The sequence below is a fragment of the Mandrillus leucophaeus genome, unplaced genomic scaffold, assembly GCF_000951045.1.
Source record: "Mandrillus leucophaeus isolate KB7577 unplaced genomic scaffold, Mleu.le_1.0 Scaffold18, whole genome shotgun sequence".
Taxonomy (NCBI): Eukaryota; Metazoa; Chordata; class Mammalia; order Primates; family Cercopithecidae; genus Mandrillus; species Mandrillus leucophaeus.
In genome coordinates this window covers 5,760,606-5,784,134 of record NW_012101809.1, presented here as the reverse complement: position 1 = coordinate 5,784,134, position 23,529 = coordinate 5,760,606, and the positions used below count along the sequence as shown (strand labels likewise).

General features: G+C 37.6%; 1 protein-coding gene across 1 annotated transcript in view; it reads left to right on the top strand.

The window, feature by feature from the left end:
* The window catches only part of CFAP43 (cilia and flagella associated protein 43), a 115,907-nt gene that overhangs the window by 91,586 nt on the left and 792 nt on the right, over nucleotides 1–23,529 (top strand). The window contains exons 29-37 of the mRNA XM_011977513.1: nucleotides 5,626–5,733; nucleotides 7,282–7,368; nucleotides 8,366–8,454; nucleotides 10,295–10,508; nucleotides 11,539–11,651; nucleotides 12,928–13,087; nucleotides 20,434–20,598; nucleotides 22,027–22,107; nucleotides 22,739–22,892. Of these exons, the coding sequence (XP_011832903.1) occupies nucleotides 5,626–5,733; nucleotides 7,282–7,368; nucleotides 8,366–8,454; nucleotides 10,295–10,508; nucleotides 11,539–11,651; nucleotides 12,928–13,087; nucleotides 20,434–20,598; nucleotides 22,027–22,107; nucleotides 22,739–22,892 (1,171 nt within the window). The remainder of the gene's footprint in view (nucleotides 1–5,625; nucleotides 5,734–7,281; nucleotides 7,369–8,365; nucleotides 8,455–10,294; nucleotides 10,509–11,538; nucleotides 11,652–12,927; nucleotides 13,088–20,433; nucleotides 20,599–22,026; nucleotides 22,108–22,738; nucleotides 22,893–23,529) is intronic.

The following is a 23,529-nucleotide window of genomic DNA, read 5'->3' as shown; positions in this document are numbered from 1 at the left end:
ATCAAAATAAAAAGTTACAAACAAAGGATAAAAATGATTTATACCAATATACCACTTTTTTACATGTTTTTTACTTTGTATTTTTTTATTTTTAATTTTGCAGGTACAAAGTAGGTGTATATATTTGCGGGCTACATGAGATGTTTTGATACAGGCATGCAATGTGAAATAATCACAACATGGAGAATGGGTATCCATCCTCACAAGCTTTTATCCTTTGTGTTAGAAACAATCCAGTTACACTCTTTTAGTTATTTTTTAATGTTCAGTTAAGTGATTGTTGACTATAATCACCCTGCTGTGCAATCAAAATTATACCTCATGTTTTAATGTTGTTCTCTTTAAAAATATAAATTTATAGCTTTTCACCTATGTCCTGGTGGAATTTTTTTAAAAGAGAGGGCAAGGGAACATTTTCCTTTTGATATAGAACTGTTTGGAGAGACAAAACATACAGAAAACAAGAGAGTACAAATATATAAATATACATATATGTATATTGACTTCTTGTTTCCTTAAAATAGAAATAATGCCGTGAAAATGACCAGTGCTTGAAAAAAATAAAAATTTTTAGGACTAAATCATGTGTCTGGAGATTGCTGTGCTATATAAAGAGTGAGGATTTTCTGGAAAGATTTGCTGCAATTTGCTTTCCTATCCTACTTCTGCCTGTATCATTAGCCATGATCAGTAATTTTAAGCTTTTTTTCCCAAGGTAATCTTTTCTAAGCAAAAATCTCAACACACAGTGTATTAAACAGATCCAAGTGGGACTATCTCTGGTTTAAGAGAGTACAGGGCCCAGAACACCTTGCAAGGGCTGCCCTCCATCTGCCCCGCCTTGTGGTGAAATTTAAACATCACTTCCTAGGAGCCTTTAATACTCCTAAATGTTAACTTGACTGTTGTCTTCCTTTTAGTCATTAGAAGCAGAACTGAAGAAACTTCAAAACTCTATTCAAGAAAGCACACAGGCCTTTGATGAACACTTGAAAAGACTTTTTGAAAGGAGAGTGAAGGCAGAGTTGGTTACCAACCAGGTAAATAAAAGCTTTACTTATGTGACTTTTAAGGAGCTTGCAGGGGCCCTTCCATAGTTCTTAGGATGAAGATCAACATCCTTACCAGGTACGAAGATCTTGTATGCTCTGGGCCCTGGGTCCCTCTCCAGTCTCATCTTGTGCACCTTCCCCTTTACCTGCCACACTTCCTCTTTCAGCATCTTGAACACACCCAATGCCCTCCCTCCTCATGCCTCTGCCAACTCTGCCAGTAATACTGTCTGCCAACACTTCTTTGCTTCCTGAACTACATTCATCCTTTGGATCCCAGCTCAAAAACCAGTTCCTCAGACTAGGTAATATCTTCCTATTATATACTGTATTTTTTCCTTTCTACCATTCATTGCTACTGAATTGTAATTTATGTGAGATTATTTTTAATGCTTTCAGGACTAGATGCTCCATGAGGGTAGAGCATCTTGTTCATCCCTGTATCTCCACCAAATAGCAAAGGGCTTTGTTCAAAGTGTATGTGGAATGAAAAAGTAATCCTCATGTCCCAAAAGATCAGGTGGAAAAAAAAAAATCTGTCTTAATTATCTCCAGCAGTAGGAATAAAAATGAAGTACACAGTAACTAAAAGCAAGAAGATCAAAGAGTGATGCCCTTAAATTCTGAGGAAAAAATTATTTCTAGCTTTGGATTTATACCCGGCCAAACTATCCATTGAGTTTAAGAAGAGAATCATGATTTACTTAAATGTAAATGTAAACCCCCAAACTGTAAAAATCCTGGGAAACAAACTAGGCAATATCATTCTGGACATAGGAACTGGCAAAGATTTCATGATGAAGATACCAAAAGCAATCACAACAAAAGCAAAAATTGACAAATAGGATCTAATTAAACTAAAGAGTTTCTGCACAGCAAAAGAAACTATCCACAGAGTAAACAGACAGCCTACAGAATGGGAGAAAATATTTGCAAACTGTGCATCTGACAAAGGTCCAGCATCTACAAGGAACTTAAATTTACAAGAAAAAACAAACAACCCCATTAAAAAGTGGGCAAAGGACATTAACAGACACTTTTCAAAAGAAGACATACATGTGGCCAACAAACATATGAAAAAAAGCTCAACATCAGTGATCATTAGATAAATGAAAATCAAAACCACAATGAAATACCAGATACCATCTCACACTAGTCAGAATGGCTACTACTAAAAAGTAAAAAAATTACAGATACTGGTGAGGTTGTGGAGAAAAGGGAATGCTTATTATACACTGTTGGTGGGAATGTAAATTAGCTCAACCATTGTGGAAAGCAGTATGGCAATTCCTTAAAGAGCTAAAAACAGAACTACCATTCAACCCAGCAATCCCATTACTGGGTATATACCCAAAGGAATATAAATTGTTCTATTATAAAGACACATGCACCCATATGTTCACTGCAGTACTGTTCACAATAGCAAAGACATGGAATCAACCTAAGTGCCCAGCAATGATAGACTGGATTGAGAAAATGTGGTACATTATACACCATGGAATACTATGCAGCCATCAAAAAGAATGAGATCATGTCCTTTGCAGGAACATGGATACAGATGGAGGCCATAATCCTTATTAAACCAACACAGGAACAGAAAACCAAATGCCATATGCTCTCACTTGTAAGTGGGAGCTAAATGATGAGAATACACGGGCACATAGAGGGGAACAACAGACACTGGGGTGTCTGGTTTCTTGAGGGTGGAGGGTGGGAGGAGGGAGAAGATCAGAAAAAATATCTATTGGGTACTAGGCTTAGTACCTGGTAACAAAATAGTCTGTACAACAAACCCCCATGACACGAGTTTACTTAGATAACAAACATGCATATGTACCCCTGAACCTAAAATAAAAGTTAAAAAAAAGAATAATGATATTTTGAGAAATGCCACATCTCCCAAATTTGCATGCACTCGTTTGATGAGAGGTTTTGAGAGGTGTCTGACCAAAGCAGGGGGCTTAATGAGAAAAGATAGTGCAACACTGGAGAGATGGGAAGGGAATCTTCAGGAGGATGACTATATCCCCAGGATCCCAACAGGAATGGTACACTGAAAGGGTTACATTTAAATTCCCTCAGCGAGGGGACTTTGTACAGAGGTATGAGCAGAGTTAAGGGAAACAGCAAAGAGTGGCAAACATGTTGTAATTAGAAACAAAGGGAGGTCAGTACCATCTCTAGAGCTAAAGAGGCAGCAGAAAAGAGCTGTTCCCAGAACCCAGCAAGACCTGTAGCCTTGGGAAAGGGGCTGCTCTCGGGAGTTGTGGCCACACATAGAAGAATGTAATCACTGGCCTGGCAGGGAGGGGATGTATGGATATACTGGGAGTGAGGGGGAAGATTGGGAATGAATGCTCCAGCCTAACAGCAGCATTAGTCATAGCCAAAAGGTGGAAACAATCTAAATATCCAACAGCTGAGCGCAAATGAGTAAAATATGGTGTATCCATACAAGGGAGTATTATCCCACAATAAAAAGGAATGTGCTGATATATGGTACAACATGGACGAACCTTGAAAACATGCTAAGTCAAAGAAGCCGGACAACAAAGGCCACATATTGTATGATTCCATTTATGTGGAATCATATAGTTTCTAGAACAGGCAAATTTATAAAGACAGAAATTAGAAAGTTGTTGCTTTTGTGGGGAGGTGGAGGCCTCTAGGAGGTGACAGAGGGGCAGATGGGAAATGGCTGCTAAAGGATTTTCAGGGAATGATGAAATGTTCTAAAATTGATTATATTACACAACACTGCAAATATACTAAAATACACTGAATTGTACACTGTAAATGGTGAATTGTATGGTATGTAAATTACATCTCAACAAAGTTATTGTTTTTTTAAAGGTATGCTGAGATCCTCTCGCCATGTAAGATAATGAGGAAACTATCAGACTACTCAGTAATATCAAAATAATTCAGGAGCTAACTTAAAACATTTCACTTAAATTAGACAATTTAAGATTCAAAGATGATAATAGTTGCAATTAATTAAACCCATCATATTTGTTTAAATTTATGAATTTGTGATATTTTAAAAAGAGAAGTGCCAATCAGTCACTTTCAGAGGATGACAGCAAATTCATTATCTAAAAACTGATAAAGGGAAAGTATCAAGTATTTAGCCTGCCTTTCCCATATGAACTGAAGTGTACCACTGGGAAACCAAATAGTAGATGATGAGAAGCATCTCTTTATAAAAGTATTTCCATTAATAAGTGAAAAGGGAAACTAAATCCAGATTTTCACCATTTTGCATCTCTCAACGGATTAATGGACCCGGGCATTGACTACCTGCAGCTGCTGACATCACAGAAAGACAGACAATCAGACGATACATGTCTCCTGATCAAAGAACACAATACCACCTATAGTCTTGTTAAAAGGATCAAGTTTAGATTTGATCAGGCCTCTGGACCCAGCTGCCATTTTTCAAGAAATAAAAAGAATAAAGCCTTGATAAACTACACCATGAATATACAGGCATTAAAACCAGACTATGCAATGCTACAGAGACTGCTGATAACTACAAATGTGAGGAAAAGAAATGAAAAGGAACATGAAGATTATAAGAGATTTATTTTATTTTTAACCTTTATTTTAAGTTCAGGGGTACATGTGTAGGTTTGTTATATAGGTAAACTCAAGTCACAGGAGTTTATTGTACAAATTATTTCATCATCCAGGTAGTAAGAGATTTAAAAGACACGAAAAAAAATTATGAATAAGTTATACTGTAGTGGCTAAGTTTCTGTCTTAGTTTGTTTTGTGTTGCTATAAATAATACCTGAGGCTGCATAATTTATAAAGAAAAGACATTTATCTGACTCATAATTCTGCTGGCTAGAAGGTTCAAGATTGGGCATCTGATGTAGGCCTCAGGCAGCTTCCATTTATGGCAGGCGAAGGGGAGCTGGCGTGTGCAGAAATCACATGGTCAGAGAGAAAGCAAGAGAGGGTGCAGGGGGGTCTCTTTAACAATCAGCACTCAGGGAAACTAACAGAGTATAAACTCACTCACCCCTGAGGGAAGGAATTGATCTATTCATGAGGGACCCATCCCCATGACCCAAACACCTCCCATTAGGCCCCACCTACAGCACCAGGGATCACGTTTCAACATGCAGTTTCGATGGGGCAAATATCCAAACTACAGCATTATACATCCCTGAGTAATAAAACTACAAAGAAACGTATGATGAAAGTCAAAACAGTGTTTAGTACTGGGGTTGAGATTTTGATGAGGACTCCTGGAAGAAGCAACTGCAGTCGTAAAGTTCTGTTTCTTGCCATAAGTGGTGCTAACAAGGGTGTTTGCCTTATATTATAATAATCCATTAAATTATATGTTCATGTTATGTATTTTTTGTATATGTGATTACCTTACAATGAAATTATGAAAAAGGTAAAATAACTAAAGTTATTTCAATAAGCTGTATTCCCTTTTTCTTTGAAATATTTCTCTTACCTATATGTCATAAACTTGCTTGATTAGTGCCAAGTCTATAGAAAATATTGTCTCAGGTACAAGTATTTCCGCCAACTTTTTTCTTAAATATTTCTACAGGAGGAATTGAAAATAAGTAACCTTGCATTTTCTTTACTGTTGGATGAAGAATTAAGCTCCAGAGAAAAATTCCTGAACAACTACCTTACAAGGAAACAGCTCGAGAAAGTAAGAATATGTCTGAAATCTGAATACAAGCATTTTCTGATAGACATGCCCCTCATTTAGCAAGAGCTCACGTGTCTAGACCCTTCCTTCCTTCCACCATTCCTATGTAACCATGTGCATCCCTTGACTCCCTGTCTGGAACTTTGCTCCAGGGCCAGGTGAAAATAACCATTCCAATCTGTTAATAAAGTTATTTGATTCTGCATCGGCAATCATGTAGCCAAAAGAACTGTGTAGCTTTCATATGACATGGTTTATAAAATGAGGCCATATAGCTTCATGGTTGAAAGCACTGGCTGTGGGACCTTGGACAAGGCATATAACCTTTTAAGCTGCTTACAAGCTCTTATTTAGGGAATGTTTTTCTCTCTGGGCCATTTGAAACGCTAAGATTTACTAAGATGTAAGCAATGGGCTCGCGTATGGAATGAAAACCTGTTGTATTATGAAAAACTCTAAATATGAGCATGGATAGATATGGCTCAAAAAGACAATGAATACCAAATGTTTATCACATAATAAGTTTCAACAAATGTCAGCTTTTATTAGTAGTATTAGTAAAGAGCATTTATGAATGTGTGACTTATAAATGACATGAACTCAACTTTTTTCTAAGAGCCTATTAAACATTATATGCAAAGCACATTCTAAATACAACTTTACATATAGCGACCCTGCAGCATACTGGATTTCTTTCACAGGTGAGGATACCATCTCAGAGAGCGTGGGTAGCATGCCTAAGTCAGCCACTGGTGTGTAAGAGAGCAGTAGCTGGAACTGTGGGAATAAATGAAGACCATCCAAATGCAAATGAGCAGACACTGTTTATTCAGAGCTTGGCACAGCAAGGGACTCGTCCACCGTCAGTTGCTTTTGGCAGACTCAAAGGCAGGAAAGGAGTAGCAAAGCTTTATAGTGCAAAGAAGGGAGGGCTTCAGGTGCAACATGATTGGAAGTTGTTGGCATGAGGAAGCTACAGGCAAGCCAATTAGAAGCGGGACAACTCATTTGACTGGTTTAGGGAACATATTTGTCTTTCTCTGGATGGTCCTAGGTTGGAAATGGGGACAAAATTATAGAAGTTAGTGGTTATGATCGAGCCCTGAAAGTCTGAGGCCAATCCTTATGAAGGCTCTGGTTATTTCATTTCCCAGCTGATGATTGTAGAGGTTGTGCGTCAGAGTTCTGTTGTTGCATATGGCCTGGCCCTTGTTTGCATGTATATCCAGTCTCTCAGAACCCACGTCCATGTGATTTCGAAGCCTGTGCACCTTCATCCTCCACGCTGACCTACCAAGACTGCAGTGTGCTCCACAGACACTCATACACTCATACACAGAGTTGGCTGTACCTAGAAACAGGTGATTGGGTGTTCTTTCAAAGTCCCCAATTGGTTTATTTTCTTCTATAAATCTTATCTATAATGAATACTTCACAGGCATATTTCTCTTGTACTGGGAAATTCCTTGCTCTTTTTAGTATCCCCAAGATTTTTGTTTATGCTGCAAAGTCTGCAGTTACAATCAACTATTCCTGATGCTGTTATAGAGCCAGACTTCAGAAGCTGTTCAGAAATCAAGAGAAGACCTGGATGTGTACAAGGAGCACTACGACAACTTACTGGCAGAAGATAAAGTGAGAGTCATTGTCTTACCCACTCGACAGTGCAGTAGAGTTGTTGCTGCCTGGATTGGAGGAAGGTTAAAGGGGATATAATATAATTTTCTCACAGATTTTTCTCCCACTTAATTCTCAGCTGTGGGTGAACTTCATTCTATGGCATTGTATATTTTTGAAAACCCATGTATAAAATGAATTTTTTTTTTTTTTTTTTTAGACGGAGTCTTGCTCTGTTGCCCAGGCTGGAGTGCAGTGGTGCGATCTCAGCTCACTGCAAGCTCCGCCTCCCAGGTTTACGCCATTCTCCTGCCTCAGCCTCCCGAGTAGCTGGGACTACAGGCGCCCACCACCGCGCCTGGTTAATTTTTTGTATTTTTTTGTAGAGACAGGGTTTCACAGTGTTAGCCAGGATAGTCTCGATCTCCTGACCTTGTGATCTGCCCATCTCAGCCTCCCAAAGTGCTGGGATTACAGGCTTGAGCCACCACGCCCAGCCAAAATGAATTTTTATAAGCTTATCTGGTCTAAGCTTTCTCTTATACAAAATATAGGGCAATCATCTAGCCTTTAAGGCTTTTCAAACTTTAGGTTGCGGACCCCATTACTTGGCCATGAAATCGATTTAGTAGGTTATGACCAGCAGTTTTATAATGGAAGAGAATAGGATAGACTAGCATAAAGAAGACAGATGGAACAGAATGGAATAGAAAAGAAAAAAAATAGAGTAACGTGCATGTTTTTTGGGTAAATATCTTTTGGGACACTTCTTTGGGAAACTTCTGGATGATTTCTAAGACCTGTTATATGAAATAATATTTTTAATACACTTAGATGCTTCTTATCAAAACAAATCTTCGCACAGAGAATGGTTAATGTCTAACAACTTTATAAATCAAGGTTTCATGGATTTTTAAAACCAAAGTGCTACCACCTGTATTTTGAAGAGTATTGTCAGCAAATAAAAGGTTTCCAGACCAAGTTGCAGTCCTCAGAATGACATGTTTGTCCTTAGGTTATGGATCGCAGCTTTAAAAAGGAATTTTCTGAAATTCCCGGTCATCAAGTGGATATACTGTACAAACTTTTTAAACGCCGACCAAGGTTTGTTTCTCCATCACTATTGTGTTTCTGAGAAAAAAAGTTTGCAAATAAAGAGGAGTGTTACTAGATTTCAGCTTTTTTCTCCCAATTAAATGGAATTGTTCAGTATAATATCTTTTAGGTGGAGATGTTTAAGGGTTTTGATCATAATTCAGTATTTTTTGAGATTAAGTCTATATCTTAAGGTAGAGAATAATGATTTATTTTCATTATTTAAAAACAGTTAAGGATCTGTGTAAGCATAGTGCTATTGTAGGTTCTGCTTTATACATTAAGGAAGTTCCTCTTACATCATAGTTGGCACACAGATTTAAAAATAGTTTTTTTCTAAAGTGCATTCAAACAAACACAAGTTCCCTGATGTATAAATTGGAACTACTTGTAATAGGCTTCCAGGACTAAGTAAGTTTGGGGAAGATACTGGGTTAAAAAACGGAAGTTAAGCAGCTTTTCTTTTACTGCAGAATTTATTGTTGGCCTTTGGATCTCCAAGTATAAGGTACAGAGTAAGCAGTGTTTTCCAAACTTATTTGACCACAAATTGCTTTTCCTCAGAGTATCTCATGTGCTTGTGCTCAAAGTTTGAAACATGCCAGTATAAATGGTTGAAAATAGCCATTTGAAAAGAGTTCTAAGAAAGTATCACTGACTTCCACCATTATAAATGCAGATTTTCATAGTTTTCAATCAAATGTAATCTAGAAATCATGGAGTTTGTCACAAAGATATAGTCAGCTAATTTGTGTTTGAGATACAGACTCAGACAGGTTACAGGCAACCTAGGAAATTTAACCTAGAACATGCCTATTGTTTTGGTTTTCTTTTTTTTTTTTCGAGATGGAGTCTCTGTCTGTCACCCAGGCTGGAGTGCAGTGGCACGATCTCGGCTCACTGCAACCTCCGCCTTCCGGGTTCAAGCGTTTCTCCTGCCTCAGCCTGCTGAGTAGCTGGGATTACAGGCGCGCGCCACCACGCCCAGCTAGTTTTTGTGTTTTTAGTAGAGACGGGGTTTCACCATGTTGACCAGGATGATCTCGATCTCCTGACCTCGTGATCCACCCGTCTTGGCCTCCCAAAGTGTTGGGATTATAGGTGTAAGCCACCTCGCCCGGCGGTTTTCCTATTTTTAAAAGAGTGAGCGATGAGTAGCCCGATTATATACCTTCTCCTTGTGGAAAAAGAAGTGAGACCTCCTGCAGCAGTGGGAAAGCACAAGCTTTCATGTCAAACAGAATCAACTTTAAATCCTAACTCCATCACCCGTCAGACCGATAGCCTTGGGCCATGAGCTTCTCTCCAAGGCTGACTTTCCTCATCTAGAGAATGGGGATGATAATATAGTTTGAACCTCAGTGTATTGTAAAGCATCTTGATAGTGAGTGCCTTGCCCAAATCTTTGTACCCTTCTTCCCTTTCCAGCTGAAGCACAGGGAAATGAAACTAATCTATTAATGTAGATAGAAACAGAGTTAGCCAGGTGGTGGCTCACCACTGTATTCCCAACACTTTGGGAGGCTGAGGTGAAACGATGGGTTGATTTATTTGCCTGCTTACAGTATACAGAAAGGAAATATCTCCTAGCACAGGTATGGCTGTCTGTCAGTGCTGACAATAGTTGGAGACATCTGTAGTCTAGCCAAGGTCACGTCTGAGAACCTGGAGAGTATGGAAGCAGGGCAAAGTGGATCCCTTTATCTGTGGAATAACCCACCTACCAGCCCTCACATGCCAAAGGGAAGAGTCATACAATGTGTTATGCCTGTGCTAAGGGCCTAATTGTTTCACATTGATGTTTTTGTGAGAATGTGAAATGTTGATGGGCTTTTCTTGGTAATACCAGGATTTCCAAACAGAAAACGCACTCAGAAACAACCAGTGCTGTCCCTTTTGGAGAACTACCAGGATCTGGCAAGTTGAGTAAGGATGCCTTTGCCCAGTTAATGAAAGCCATGGATGAGTTGGACAATATTAGTAACATGCCAGAAGGCTTGAACCCTTTGGTCTGGAATCACTTCTGCATGACAAGACGAGCAAAAGTGGAAAATGAACAGAAAGTATATACTATTTTAATTTAATTTTTAGTGTACTAATATCAAATACATAGTTTACATTGGTCAGTGTAACCAAAAAAGCTAATTATTTAGGTTTCCCTGCTAGGGTAGTATTTGGTCATAGTAATAAGATAATGAAATACTATATTAACCCTGGAGCTATTGAAGGCTAAGTGTAGGCCTGTTGCTTTTAGATTGGTGCCATTCAAAATAGTGTCCATTAACCACAAGGTTACTATGCACTTGAAATAAATATTGCCAGTCCTAATTGAGATGTGCTGTAACATGTGCTGTAACATACACAGATTTAGAAGGCTTAATATGAATAAAAAGAAATATGTCTCATTAATATTTTTATATTGATTGTAGGTTGAAGTGATAATATTCTGGACACAATGAGTTAAAATATATTAGTAAAATTAAGTTCATCTCTTTGATTTCACTTTTTATAATGTGGTTACTACAGAATTTAAAATTGCATATGTGACTTACATTTATGGCTCGCATTATATTTTTCTTGGACAGCACTGTTGTAGGTTATCCCATTTTGCATAGATTAGAATTATATTTGGCTCAGCAGAGCCAACTTTATAGTTTTGCTAGAATGTAGCAATGAGTAAAAATTTAAGAGTGTGTTTATTTGGGAAGAGAATCCTTCCTTTTGTTGCTTCTTGACCACTCCCCCAAATTCCCTAAATTTAGTGCCCACATGCATCAGGCTGGCATATTTTTGTTAAAGTACCTGTTTCTATAGTTTCATTTAAAGTGATGAGAACAAATTTTAAAAATAAGATATAAAAGAATTTATAGTTGTTTGCATACTTGATTTTCACAAAGAAGCAAATTTGATACTTTTCAAATTGTTCAAATTGTTACATGCCATGTAAGTTTTAGACATTTAAATTTAAATGTTTATTACTTTCTTTGAAAGATAGACCTGTTAAGGTTTTTAAGTTTAAAAAGTTAAAAGATGTATGTTGTCTAAAATTGAAGCTCCATATGTTCTGACATGTTTCTGGCTCGGTTTCTTTAGGTAAAGCAGAAAGCAGCTGACTTATTGGAAATGGCAACTTTCCTCCGGAAAAGAGTTGAGGAGGAAGAGAAGGTGCAACAGGAGATTGAGAGAGTGTTCCATGAACTCATCCTGTAATTTGAAGTTTTCTTTCATGTTCACCTATTCAAAGTCTAATTAGGGCTAAGTCAGGTTGTGTTATCACCGGGGAGAAGGCCTACTGACTGCTTTACAGCTATCTCCCTTCCAGCACTGTGCTTTAAAATTTGCATTTTAAAAAGCGTGCTTTGTTACATAAGACCTTGATTCAGGATGGAACTTTCCCACGTTTTGTTGCTCTTCTTACAAATAAGCAAGTTTCAGAAAAATCTTAGTATTGTTTTAAGTCAGCCCCTTCCACATAAAAACACAAAGAACCTGTTTCTTCCAGTCAGTACTTTGGGGCTCGAGGCATATAAGCTAACCATGTGGAAAATTAATCAGACATCTAAGAACTTTCCATGTAGACACACAGCCAACTGATATATTTTTCTCTAGGGGAACTTGTTGTTGACTAAGTGATTAAGATATTTAAGTCCTTGCTTCATTTTTTGGCTATATTTATAGCCTCATCGATAAATACTTCTCTGATGTCCCCAAATTCATTGTTACACATCATTTTTAGATCTAGGCTATAGTGAGGAATATGAATTGCCCAGAAATAGATTTGTTAAGTAACTTACATATTAAATATTCTTAATATAGTATCAGAAATCAACAAATAAGTTCAGAATTTTAATAGAGTTATTTATTTATTTATTTATTTATTTATTTATTTATTTTGAAATGGAGCCTCACTCTGTCACACAAGCTGGAGTGTAGTGGCACGATCTTGGCTCACTGCAAGCTCCACCTCCCAGGTTCAAGAGATTCTCATGCCTCAGCCTCCCAAGTAGCTGGGATTACAGGCGCCTGTCACCACTGATTTTTGTATTTTTAGTAGAGATAGGGTTTCGCCATTTTGGCCAGGCTAGTCTCGAACTCCTGACCTCAGATGATCTACCCACCTTGGCATCCCAAAATGCTGGGATTGCAGGCATGAGCCACTGCACCCGGCCAGATTTGTTATTTAAAAGTGTCTCTATTTTCTTCATTTTTACTTTACTTTTATTACAGTCAAAATTATACAATCTTTTCTTAATCCTAAAGTAAAAATCTATAAATGTATTTCTGTCCATACCATTCTTTGAGCAACCCAGGTGTAATTCTGCATCAATAGGAAGAGGTTTCAGAGAGACCTCTAGGAAAGCTCATCATCAGGAAAATATTCTCCACACTAATCTCCAGCATGTTTGATTTTTATATTCTCAGATAATAGGTGAAATTTGAAATATATTACAACTACTTGCTTTGAAGTGCTTTTCAATTTAGATTACAGGAAGAGAAAGTGAGATTCCAGTTGAATTTGACAATCCAAATTCTTCTTAAACAAGGACAAGTAGAACTAGAAAATTTCCAGCTAGTGCTGGAGTATTCTGATGCAATTCTCATCAACAGGAACATAATTGAAGACTTGAATTCTGTGATTCGGGTAATTATACTTTTTATTTTTATTTTTATTCAAGGTCTTGCTTTGTTCCTCAGGCTAGAGTCTTGTGGCACAATCACGGCTCACTGCAGCCTTAAGGTTGGGCTCAAGACATCCTCCCACCTTCACCTCCAGAGTAGCTGGGAGTACAGGTTCACACCACTACACCTGGCTAATTGTTTTAAAATTAATTTTTTGTAAAAACAGAGTCTTAATATGTTGTCCAGGCTGTTCTCAAACTCCTGAGCTCAAGTGATCCTCCTGCTCTGGCCTCCCAAAGTGCTGGAATTACAGGTGTGAGCCACTGCACCTGGCCAATTATACTTTTTTAAAGACAAAACATATTGCCTGCTATATTGAATATTTTACATTATTCTCCCATTTTCATAAGTAATTTTAATTCAGTTAAGCCAGTGGTTTCCTAACTGTGGTTGCACATTAGAATCATTTGAAGAACTTTATAAATGTTCCCGGACCCCATCCCCAGGATGAGTATTTTTTAAAAGCTCCCTCCATAATTTTAAGGTTCAAGAAGGATCACAGAGCTAAATGCCCATTCTAGTATGCCATCGTTTTGTTAGGCCCAGCCTACTCAGGCAAAGATAATCTTAGATAAGCTTGGTTAGTTGATTTCAGACCTTACTTCTTTTCTAATATTAACATTTAATGTTATTTCCCTATAAGCTTTAGGTATAATTGAGTCCTAAAAAAATATCCCCTACAAGCTTTATTTTATCTGTATTCTACAAATTTTAATATTTTGTGTTTTAATTTTCTTTTCGTTTAAATATTTTCTAATTTCTGTTGTGACTTCCTGTTTGATTCACGGGTTATTTAAAAGTGTGTTATTTAATTTCTAAATATTTGGGGATTTTGTGCTATTTGGGAATTAGATGATAACACTACTGTACATTTTATTTTTACAAATGCTATAAACAGAAAACATTGCTATTATTTTTGCTTTAGACAATTATCTTTTAGAATAATAAAAATGTGAAAAGAGGTATTTTCTATTTACCTTAATTTTCACTATTTCAAAAGATCTTTATTTCATTGTTTAGATCCAAATTTCCATCTTGTATCATTTACCTTCTGCTTAAAGAACTTCCTTAAACTTAATTGAAGTACAAGCCTGCTAGTAATTAATTATCTTGGTTTTTCTTTATCTGAAGAAGTCTTTAATCACCTTCATTGTTGAAAGATATTTTGCTAGATTCACTGGATTGCCAGGTTTGTTCATTTGTTCTCTCTCTTTTCATTTTAAAGATGTTCATTTTCTTCTGAACATCTATATAGTTTCTGATAAGGTTTCTGCTATATTTTTTATCTTTGTTCTTCTGAATTTAATGTGTCTGGCATTGAGATTTTTTATCTTTGGTTTCAACAGTTTGAACACGATGTGTCTAGGTCGGGGGCGGGCGGTGTGCGTGAGATTCTTGAGGTTCTCTGAGCGTCCTCAATCTGTGATTTGATATTTGTCATTATCTTTGGAAAATTCTCATTGATTATCTCTGAATATTTCTTCTGCCCTGTTTGCTCTCTCTTTTTCTACTGGGATTCCAATTACACACGTGTCAGATTGTCTGATATTGTTCCACATCTCTTAGATATTCGATACTCATTTTTTTCACTCTTTGTCCTCTTTATGTTTCAGTTTGGGTAATTTCTGTTGCCCTATATTCAAGTTCATTCATTCTTTCTTATGCTGTGTCTAGTCTAATAATGAGCCCATCAAAGGCAAAATATCTGTTACCATATTATTGTAGATAGATAGATAGATAGACTTATATTTAGTATTTGTTTAACTCTTACAGTTTCCATCCCTCTGCTGAAATTCCCCATTTGTTCATGCATGTTGTCTATCCTTTCCAAAAATTTTGTTTTAGAAAAGTTGTAAAGATAGTACACAGAATTCTCATATACTCCTTATCTAGTTTCTTATATTTTTATTGTTTTCCATCAGTATGGTACATTTGTCACAACTATTGAAGTAATATTGATACATTATTATTAACTAAAGCACAAACTTTATTCACTCTTCCTTAGTTTTTACTTAAGGTCATTTTTCTGTTCCAGGATCTCATCAGGATACATTTTATTTGGTTGTCATGTCTTTCCTTTTTTTTTTCTTTTCTTTTTAGACTGAGTTTTGCTTTTGTTGCCCAGGCTGGGGTGCAATGACACAATCTCAGCTCACCGCAACCTCCACCTCCCAGGTTCAAGTGATTCTCCTGCCTCAGCCTCCTGAGTAGCTGAGATTACAGGCATGCGCCACCATGCCCGGCTAATTTTGTATTTTTAGTAGAGGCAGGGTTTCTCCATGTTGGTCAGGCTGGTCTTGAACTCCCAACCTCAGGTGACCCACCTGCCTCGGCCTCCCAAAGTGTTGGGATTACAGGCGTGAGCCACCACGCCTGGCCAATTGTCATTTCTTTCTAGACAGTGACAGTTTCTCAGTTTTGTCTTGTTTTTGATGACCTTGACAGTTTATTGTAGAGTAACAGTCAGTTATTTTGTAGAATGTGCCTCAACTGTGGTTTCTCTGATGTATTTATCACTATTCACCTGGAGTATGGAGACAGAGACCACAGAGGTAAAATACCTTCTCAGCACATGATTTCAAGGATACATGCTATCAACATGTCATCACTGTTCATTGAATCTTGACCACCTGAATTGAGGTAGTGTTTGTCAGGCTTCATTACTATAAAGTTACCTTTTCTCCACTGTTCCATGCTGTACTCTTTATAAGGAAATTAGTCATAATTATTTTACATTTCCCATCTGATAGTTCTAACACCTGTCATCTCTGATCTAGGTGCGTTGATTGCTTTGTAACTTAGTTTTTTAGAGCTATTTTTATTGTGGTATAATACACATCACATAAAATGTACTACTGTAACCATTTAAAGTGTGCAAGTCAGTGGCAATTAGTACATCACAAAGCTGTGCAGCTAGTACTTCTATCTAGTTCCAGAACATTTTTGTTTTGTTTTGTTTTTTGTTTTTTGAGACAGGGTCTGGCTCTGTCATCTGGGTTGGAGTGCCAGAGCATGATCTCAGCTCACTGCAACCTCCGCCTCCCAGACTAAAGCCATTCTCCCACCTCAGTAGCTGGAATTACAGGCATGTGCCACCACACCTGGCTAATTTTTATATTTTTTTGGTAGAGATGAGGTTTCACCATATTGCCCAGGCTGGTCTCAAACTCCTGGGCTCAAGCAATCCTCCCGCCTTAGCCTCCCAAAGTGCTGGAATTACAGGAGTGAGGCACCCCACCCGGCCTCAGAACATTTTTTATCATCCTAAAAGGAAACCCCACACCCATGAAGCAGTTATTCCCCATTCACCTCTTCCCTCAGCCCCTGGACACCACTAATCTGCATTGTCTCTATGGATTTGCCTATTCTTAGTATTTTGTATGAATAGAATCATACAATATGTGGCCTTTGTTTTCCGGTTTCTTTCACTTAGCATGTTTTTAAGATTTAACCATGTTGTAGCATGTATCAGTCTTCATTCTTCTTTTATAACCAAATCATATTTCATTTTATGGATATACATTTTGTTTATCCATTCATCAGCTGGTGAATATTTGGGCTGCTTCCACCTTTTGGCTATTGTGGTGCTTATAACTGTTCATGCACAAGTTTTTGAAAACCTGTTTTCAGTTCTCTGGGGATATATACCTAGAAGTGGAATTGCTGGATCGTATGGTCATTGCATGTTTAACTGATTGAGGCACTGCAAACTGTTTTCCACAGTAGCTGCACCATTTCATATTTCCACTAGCAAAGCATGTGGGTTTTACTTTCTCTGCATCCTTATCAAAACTTGTTATTTTCTCTCTTTTTTGTTCTTTGCTTGCTTGCTTTTTAATTACAGCCATCTTAGTGGGTTTATTCTTGATGTAAATTTCTCTAATGACTAGTGACATTGAGCATCTTTTCATATGCTTGTTGACCACTTGTATATCTTTGGACAAATGTCTACTGGAGTCTTTTGCCCATTTTTAAATTGGGTTTTGTTGTTGAGTTATAAGAGTTTTTTATATGTTCTGGATATTAAACCCTTATATAATTTGCAAATATTTTATCCCCTTCTATGGATTGTCTCATGTTTTTGGTGTTAAATCTAAGAATCAGGCCATGTGCAGTAGCTCATGCCTGTAATCCCAGCACTTTGGGAGGCTGAGGCAGGTGGATCACCTGAGGTCAGGAGTTCAAGACCAGCCTGGCCAAGATGTGAAACCCCATCTCTACTAAAAATACAAAAATTAGCTGGGCATGGTGGCAGACACCTGTAATCCCAGCTACTCAGGAGACTGAGGCAGGAGAATCGCTTGAACCCGGGAGGCAGAGGTTGCAGTGAGGTGAGATGGCACCACTGCACTCCAGCCTGGGTGACAGAGTAACACTCTGTCTCAAAAAATAAAATAAATAAATATCTAAGAATCAAATCTGAAGTCATGAAGATTTATCCCTGTTTTCTTTCTTTTCTTTTCTTTTTCCTTCCTTCTTTTCTTTTCTTTTCTTTTCTTTCTTTTCTTTCTTGAGATGGAGTCTTGCTCTGTCTCCCAGGCTGGAGTGCAGTGTCATAATCTTGGCTCACTGCAACCTCCACATCCCGGGTTCAAGCAATTCTCCTGTCTCAGCCTCCCAAGTAGCCAGGATTTACAGGCACCCACCACCACTCTCAGATAATTTTTGTATTTTTAGTAGAGACAGGGTTTCACTTTGTTGGCCAGGCTGGCCTCAAACTCCTGACCTCAGGTGATCTGCCTGCCTCAGCCTCCCAAAGCGCTGGGATTACAGGCATCAGCCACTAGCCTGGCCTCAGTCCCTGTTTTCTTCTGTGAAGTAGGGAAATGTTAGCCATCCAACTTTTTGTGTTCAATATTGTTTTGGCTATTCATGATCCTTTGCAGCTTCATATGAATTTGAGGATTTGAAAAAAAAAAAAAAAAAAAAAGCCATTGAAATTTTGGCAGCGATTGCATTAAATCTATAGATTCCTTTGAGGAGTACTGTCTTAAGTCTTTTGATCCAAGAACATGGGATGACTTTCCATTTATTTAATCTTTATATTCTTACAGCAATATTTTGTAGGTTTCTTTGTACACATACTTTTTAGATTAACTTTATTTCTAGGTTTTTTCTTTTTGATATTATTGTAAATGGAATTGATTTATTACTTATTTTCCACATTTTTCAGTGGTGATGTATAAAAATACAATTGATTTTTGCATGTTGATCTTATACTCTGCAACTTTGCCGAATTTATTTATTATCTCTAGTAGGGTTTTTGGATTCTATATGACTTTCTCTCTATATTTAGATTCATTAATCTGTGAATGGAAATTGTTTTACATCTTTTCAGTTTGGGTGCCTTTTAGTTCTTCTTCTTGCCTAATTGCCATGACTAGAATTTTTATCACAGTGTTGAATCAAAGTGACAAAAAGTGGGACATCCTTGTCTTGTTCCTGATCTTAGTTGGAAAGCTTTCAGTCTTTTATCATTGAGTATGAAGTTATGATGGGTTTTCTGTAAATTCTCATTACCATGTTGAGGAAGTTCCCTTTTATTCCAAGTCTGTTGCATATATTTTGTTTTTATCATTAAATGGTGCTGGATTTTGTCAAATTTTTTTCTACATCAATTGACATGATCATGTGGGTTTTTAAATTTGTTCTATTAATGAGGTATATTATATTGTTTGATTATGCGGACTACTCTTGCAATCCTAGGATAAATGACACTTGATCATAGTTATAATCCTTTCAATGTGCTGCTGGAATCAGTTTGCTAGTATTTTATTGAACGTTTTTGGTTTTGTGTATGTGTTCATAAGGGATATTGGTCTATAATTTTCTTGTGATGTCTTTCTCCGGCTTTGGTATCAAGGTACTACTGGCCTCATATTATGTATTAGAAAGTGTTCTCTCCTCTCCTATTTTTTGGAAGTGTTTGAGTAGTATTGGTGTAATTTTTCTTTAAATGTTTGATAGAATTCATCAGTCTTCTGGTCCTGGGCTTTTCTTTTTGGGGAGGTTTTTGATAACTGATTCAATTATTTACTTGTTTTAGGTCTATTAAAATTTTCTGTTACTTATCGAATCAGTTTTTATAGTTTGTGTGTTTCTAGGAATTTTCCATTTCATCTATGTTATCTAATTTGTTGGTGTAGAATTTTCACAGTATTCTCTTATAATCCTTTTAATTTCCGTAATATTGGTAGTAATATTCTTGATTTCATTTCTTATTTTAGCAATTTGAGCCTTTTCTTTTTTCTTAGTCAGTCTAGCTAAAAGTTTGTCAATTTTGCTGATTTCTTAAAAGAACCAACTTTTGGTTTCATGATTGACTATTGTTTTTCTATTTTCTTTCTTTCTTTTTTTCAGACAGGAAGTGCCACTGCACTTCCTCTGTCACCCAGGCTGGGGTGCAGTGGCATGAACGCGGCTCACTGCAGCCTTGACCTTCTGGCCTCAAGTGATCCTCCTGTCTCAGCCTCCTGAGTAGCTGGGACCACTGGTGTGCACCACTATTCCAGGCTAATTTTTTGATTTTCCATGGAGTTGAGGTCTCGCTCTGTTGCCTAGGCTGGTCTCAAACTCACGAGCTCAAGCATTCCTCCTGCCTCAACCTCCCAAGGTAGTGGGATTACAGGCATAAGACACCACACCCAGCATCAGGTGTGAGGACAATGAGTAGGAATACAAATGCATACAGGTTGGGAGACTGGGTGACAGCAAAAAAAAGTTCCTGCCTAATTGTTGACATATAAAGTAAATTGGCTCTGCTATTTAAATGTATCTTATAATCCCTTCTGTTTAATGAGTATCATGCTTTATAGTGATCAGATTTTGCCCAAGAAGCCATTTTTAAATGTCTGTGTGTGTGTGTGTGTGTGTGTGTGTGTGTGTGTGTGTGTGTGTGACGGAGTCTCGCTCTGTCACCCAGGCTGGAGTGCAGTCTCCACTCACTGCAAGCTCCGCCTCCTGGGTTCACGCAATTCTTCTGCCTCAGCCTCCCGAGTAGCTGGGACTACAGGCGCCCGCCACCACGCCCAGCTAATTTTTTTTGCGTTTTTAGTAGAGACGGGGTTTCACAGTGTTCGCCAGGATGGTCTCGATCTCCTGACCTCATGATCCGCCCGCCTCGGCCTTCCAAAGTGCTGGGATTACAGGTGTGAGCCACCACACCTGACCTTAATGTCTGTTTCTTAAAAAGAAGATGGAATTATCTCTGTGATCCAAGTGTTTTCTAAAAATAGCATTCAGCCTCAAATATTCTATGTTCTATATACAGAATCATATTATATGGACATCTAATGTGCTTTTTTAAAGACTCAAGGACAAAAGAAAATTGCTAGCATGATGGAAACTAAAGATGTACACAAAAGAATACTTCAGATTGAGTGGGAACATAAGAAAATGGAGATGGAAAGGGAAGATCTAAATCAGAAGGCTTGGGATATTCAGATGCTATTTTTTTCAAGAGATCGCCAAAAGGTAAATTCTCCCTAGCCCCTTACATAGTTTTAATTTTGTTCATTAATGTATTTATTCATTTAACCAGTATTTAATAAGAAGCCTCTGTGATACCAAGCATATTCTAAGCCAGGAGTGTTTCAAAATATATCTGTGAGTTATTTTTCTTCCAATAGTTTACATTTGCAGCCTCCAGTTCTTCATGACCCATTTAGTAGGATCATTCTACTCAGAGCTCACTAAGGATTTCCTGTCAAACCCAGTGGTCCTTCAATTCTCTGTAGCATTTAACCATCTTAATTTCCCATTCCTTTGACTTTCATCACCCCAAATTAATTTTTCTTCCAACATGTCATACCACTCTGCCTCTTTTGCTGGCTTCTCTTTTGCCTCTAACACTTCAATGTAGCCATTCTTCAAGATTTTGCCCTTAGCTATGTTTGTGTTTCTTTCCATACCTCTCCCTGGGTGATGTCCTCTGTTTTTCTAACTTCAACGATCACTTCTACAAACTAATGCAAGTTCTGTGGATTCCAAGCCATGCCCCATTTCTATAGTTTTCACCTCCCAGCAGCTCTTCTTAGTGTGCCTTTTTTGTACATCTCAAATCTACTTTTCAAGGTCTAGTTTAAATACCACCTTCTCCTTCACAAAACCTTTCTTGATTTTCCAAGCCTGGAGAAATTCCATCTCATTACAAACCACCTTTGAATTAGCATGACACTCTACATGTCTTCTGGCAACCAATCATATCTATGTGATCATCTTCCCATGAAGACTAGGACATATTATTTATCTTTGTATCTCCCTCAGTGTCTTTAACTAGGACTTTGTTATGTGGGACTCAAGTGGAACACTTAAATGTTTGGTGAGTTGAATAAATGACTGAATGAATGAGAAAATAAAGTAGGCATTTGTAATTTGTGCTTTGATGTAATAATTAGTGTACATGAATATATTGATGGCTAAATACAAGGAAATATTATGGCACAAAAGCCTAATCAATCTTTTTTTTTTTTTTTTTTTGAGATGGAGTTTTGCTCATTTTGCCCAGGCAGAGTGCAATGATGTGATCTCTGCTCACTGCAACCTCCACCTCCTAGGTTCAAGCAATTCTCCTGCCTCACCCTCCTGAGCAGCTGGGATTACAGGCATGTGCCACCACGCTGGCTAATTTTTTGTATTTTTTAGCAGAGATGAGGTTTTACCGTGTTGGTCAGGCTGGTCTCGAACTCCTGACCTCAGGTGATCCACCTGCCTCAGCCTCCCAAAGTGCTGGGATTACAAGCATATGCCATCACACTCAGCCAAGCCAAATCAATCTTAACTTACATAGATATTTGTTATGAAAAACAGTAACTTTCAAAACTAAAACAGTCTTTATAAAGTTATCTATTGAAAGAGAGAAAAATATCCTTACCTGGTTTTTTTTTTTTTTTAATCTCAAAGTACCTAAATGAACCAAACTATGAGGCTCTGATTAGTATTCAGATTGGAATAATGGAACAAACCATTGCTGTTTTAGATAAGGTAAGTCTCAAAGACATTGGTTATTATAGCCTAACAGTTGTAAATCATTTGAGCAAAGTAATAGTGTTTCAAATCATGAATTTACCTAGACCCTAATAAAATCTTGGTTATTTACTAGTATTCATGAGGTAATTCGAAGTTGCTAAGTAGTGTCTTTGCAACCGTAACCAATGAAATAAAATTAAGCACTTCCTTTAATATTAGAATTAACCCCTGGGGACATATCTGAGTATAAGTGGATTTTCTATTTCACATTAGGTTAGGATTTATGTAATGGGAGTGTTGGTAGTCTTTCCTTGGCATTGGAAAGGTTTTATTTAATCATAACTGAATAAAAATGGTCAGTTTTTATTGTGTAGTATACATTAGAAACAAAGCAATCTCAAGCTTTTAAAATATTCTCTCAGTTTAAGAATATACAAAATTTTTTTTCTAAAATTTTTTATTAACCTACCATTCTACCTTTCAACAAATAACTCGAGTGCCTACTATGCCAGGCACTACAGATATGGTGGTAAGATGTTATCTTAATGATGATAATGTATTTAAAATATAAGAATAATGTCTTTATAGGATAAATCACATTTTTCAAAATTAATTTTGTGGGGTATCATGGGAACAAAAATTTCAGACCCACAAAAAGAATGTGGAAAACTGCAAGAAACTACTCAAAAAACTTGGAAAGTTCAGCAATCAAAAAGACATAGCAAATTACACCCTAAGCTGCAATCTACGAGAAGAGTTGGTAGCTGTCTCAGAGAGAAAAGACATCTGTAATGCAATGGGTAAGCATGTTTTTTTTTCTTTAACCAACTGTAAGTTTCTTTAAAAGTAATCAGTAATCCTAAAATGTATACAATAGTTAAAAAGCTACCAGCATTTCTTTAAAAATAGATCATTTAAAAATAATTTCAACTTTTATTTTAGATTCAGGGAGTACATGTACAAGTTTGTTACTTGGGTATATTGTGTGATGCTGAGGTTTGGGGTATGGAATGATTCTGTCACACAGGTATTGAACATAGTACCCAATAATTTTTCAGCCCTTCCTCCCTCCCTGCCTCCTCCCTCTAGTAGTCCCCAGTGTTTTTCTTTTTTCCTTTTTTTTGAGACAGGGTGTCCCTCTGCTGCCCAAGCTGGAGTGCAGTGGCATGATCTCAGCTCAATGCAACCTCCACCTCCCAGGCTCAAGTGATCCTCCCACCTCAGCCCCCTCAAGTGCCTGGGACCACAGGCAGGAACCACCACACCCAGCTAATTTTTGTATTTTTTGTAGAGAGTAGGTTTTGCCATGTTGGCCAGGCTGGCCTTGAAATCCTGAGCTCAAGTGATCCACCCACCTCAGCTAACCAAAGTGCGGGGATTACAGGCATGAGCCAGCATACCTGGCCTCCAAGTGTTTCCTGTTGCCATCTTTATGTC